Here is a 2,299-nt window from a genome sequence, read left to right on the forward strand (position 1 = left end):
CACGTCGCCAAGAGTATTCTATTCACCACGTTCCTCTATTTAGCCATTCGCAATCCCGAGACCGTTTACGTTTTGTTGCTGCTATTCGTCTGGAGAGACAGACATGGCATGTGGAACTACTTCGAGTCTGTAAGTCCTGGTCTACCGTTCTGATAGACACCAGGACAGCAACGAGAGCGCCGCGTCAGGTCCATCGCGCACGGGATGAGAGGTCTCGAGTCGCCGCCGAAGCACGGCCGTCTCTACCGACACGGTCTCACGCCTCGTCCGGCACCCACTCCAACCCCGTCTTCTCGCTGAGCCAGACCTGGTAGAAGGCCATCTTCCACGCGCCGTCGTGCCTCTCCCACACGGCGCGCGCGGCCCAGCTCAGGACCGTCTCCCGCTCGTCGGGCGCGACCCTCGCCACGACGCCCTCGAGCATGAGCTGCACGCGGCCCTCGGTCACGGCGCCGACGTAGGCGCTGCTGGCCCGGTGCGACCGCGCCTTGACGTCCTTCCACATGGTGGCGCGGAAGCGGCGGAGGGCGTCGGTGCCCTGGGCGCCGGCGCCGGCCATGATGGCTTTGGCGTTCGGCGTGAAGTAGCCGAGCCAGGCGTCGTTGGCGGCGGGGTCGTCGCTGACGCGGTAGAAGTCCTGGATCGCCTGGACGAGGTCCTGCTGCAGGGCTGGGCCGAGGATGGTCGTCTCGGGGAAGGGGTTGATGCGGCTGTACTGGTCCTGTGGCGCGCTGGTGCGTGGCGTGGCATCATCCGTCATCGTGCTTGGCGTGCTTCTGACCTTGCCCTCTGACCGAAGCTAATGTTCTTCGACGAGGGGGTGATGAGAGGGCCAAGATGCTGTGAGGCTGTTGAAGATGGATGTACTGTAGGTACCTACTGTACCTATGGTAGGTAAGGTACCTAGGTACACAGTTCACAGCTGCCAGCCAGGTGCCCACCCAAGATGAGATAAGCATGCCGGCCCCCAGACTGGAAACAGTAGCAGGACGCCAGGGCGAGGCCAAACGCGTGTCAGAGTATCAAGTGATCCCGTGCTAGGTTTATCCCGAAGCTAGCCTGCCTGGCAGCCTGGCTTCGCCGCCTAGAACAGGCAAGGGAAGCATGGAGAGGCACAGCGATGACATAATGGGGTCCGCGAGCTTGGTGGCCGCGATGAAACGCGAATGATCACAAAGGAACCGAACGGCCCCCGAAGGGCCCTCCTACGTCAGCGCGTGCGATGCGTCCAATGTCCCGCTGCCGTGTTCTCGTGGGCCTTGATCCGGCGCTGAGTGGCCAGCTCACCTGACCACACCTGTTGTTGTACTGAGGTACTCACTCAGGCGGGGACATGGCAGGTCCATGGGCATTCAACGTGCACCCGTCAGCTGGCATTGATCTGGCAACATGGCTGGGCCAAAAGCTAGCGGGGTACCATGTACATTCGCGCAACTTGGATGATGGGTTGACCTGGCACGCCCAAGTTCCCCAGGCCGTCAAGTCGAGTGTTGTTGGATGAATCATCCGGGAAAGGGAGATTGCCGTTTTCATGCCGTGCTGTCGCTAGGTCTGTCCCTGATGGCGGTGGATGGCGTCAGCAGAAGAGCCCACGGTCATGATGAGGATGATGGATGCATCGGCGTGACTGTTCCGTTTGACTGTCTTGTTTGACTGGGCGAGGCCGACCACGGCGCGTCAGCAGCTTGTACCTTCTGAGGCTTCGGCGCTGCCCGGCCACGGCACAAGACTGCGCAGCGTGCCTGGCGCCATTGCCGCCTTGGGGGGGGATGGGTGTGGGTGGCCGAGGACAGAGACGGGTGCGAGGGTGAGGTGCATGTGTTGGTGTTGGGGCATCCGATTGCGTCGTCTGATGGGCTATTGAGATGAAGTGGCTCTTGGAGGCATGGGGAATGAATGCCATGCGGGAAAAGGCGGTGCTTCGGGAGATTGAGGCCATGGCGACCTCCTGTCGTACCCAAGGTACTGAGTGTACCTGACTGGTATGTTGAACGGAGAGGCGATGACAGTCTGAGCGATGAGGGGCCAAGTCGGCCGCGCAGGAGGAACCTACCTAGGTACCTGCTGTAAAGTACCTAGGTAGGTACCTAGAAGAGGGGAAATGTCCCTTGCTAGGAGCGGCGATAAGGTACCTGCTTCCCCCGCCCTTTGACGCCTTCCCACCTGCCCACCCCTGTTCTCCATCTGGCAGCGGGCCAGATTTAGCGCCAGCCCACTGGAACTGAGAGTACTGTATCACACCCCTCTCAGCACCCTTTTTAGCGCGACACCCCAGGCATCCGTCACCCCATCCAGCAGG

General features: G+C 61.2%; 1 protein-coding gene across 1 annotated transcript; it reads right to left on the reverse strand.

Annotated features, from left to right (window-relative positions):
• Positions 1-256: 256 nt before the first annotated feature.
• On the reverse strand, positions 257-760 carry VDAG_06533 (uncharacterized protein; the record flags this gene model as incomplete). The annotated part of the gene is made up of 1 exon (XM_009658911.1): positions 257-760. One exon carries the CDS (start codon positions 758-760, stop codon positions 257-259), a length of 504 nt encoding a protein of 167 aa, XP_009657206.1.
• Positions 761-2,299: the final 1,539 nt, after the last annotated feature.

Source organism: Verticillium dahliae, genomic scaffold (genome assembly GCF_000150675.1).
Source record: "Verticillium dahliae VdLs.17 supercont1.12 genomic scaffold, whole genome shotgun sequence".
In the NCBI taxonomy this organism is placed as follows: domain Eukaryota; kingdom Fungi; phylum Ascomycota; class Sordariomycetes; order Glomerellales; family Plectosphaerellaceae; genus Verticillium; species Verticillium dahliae.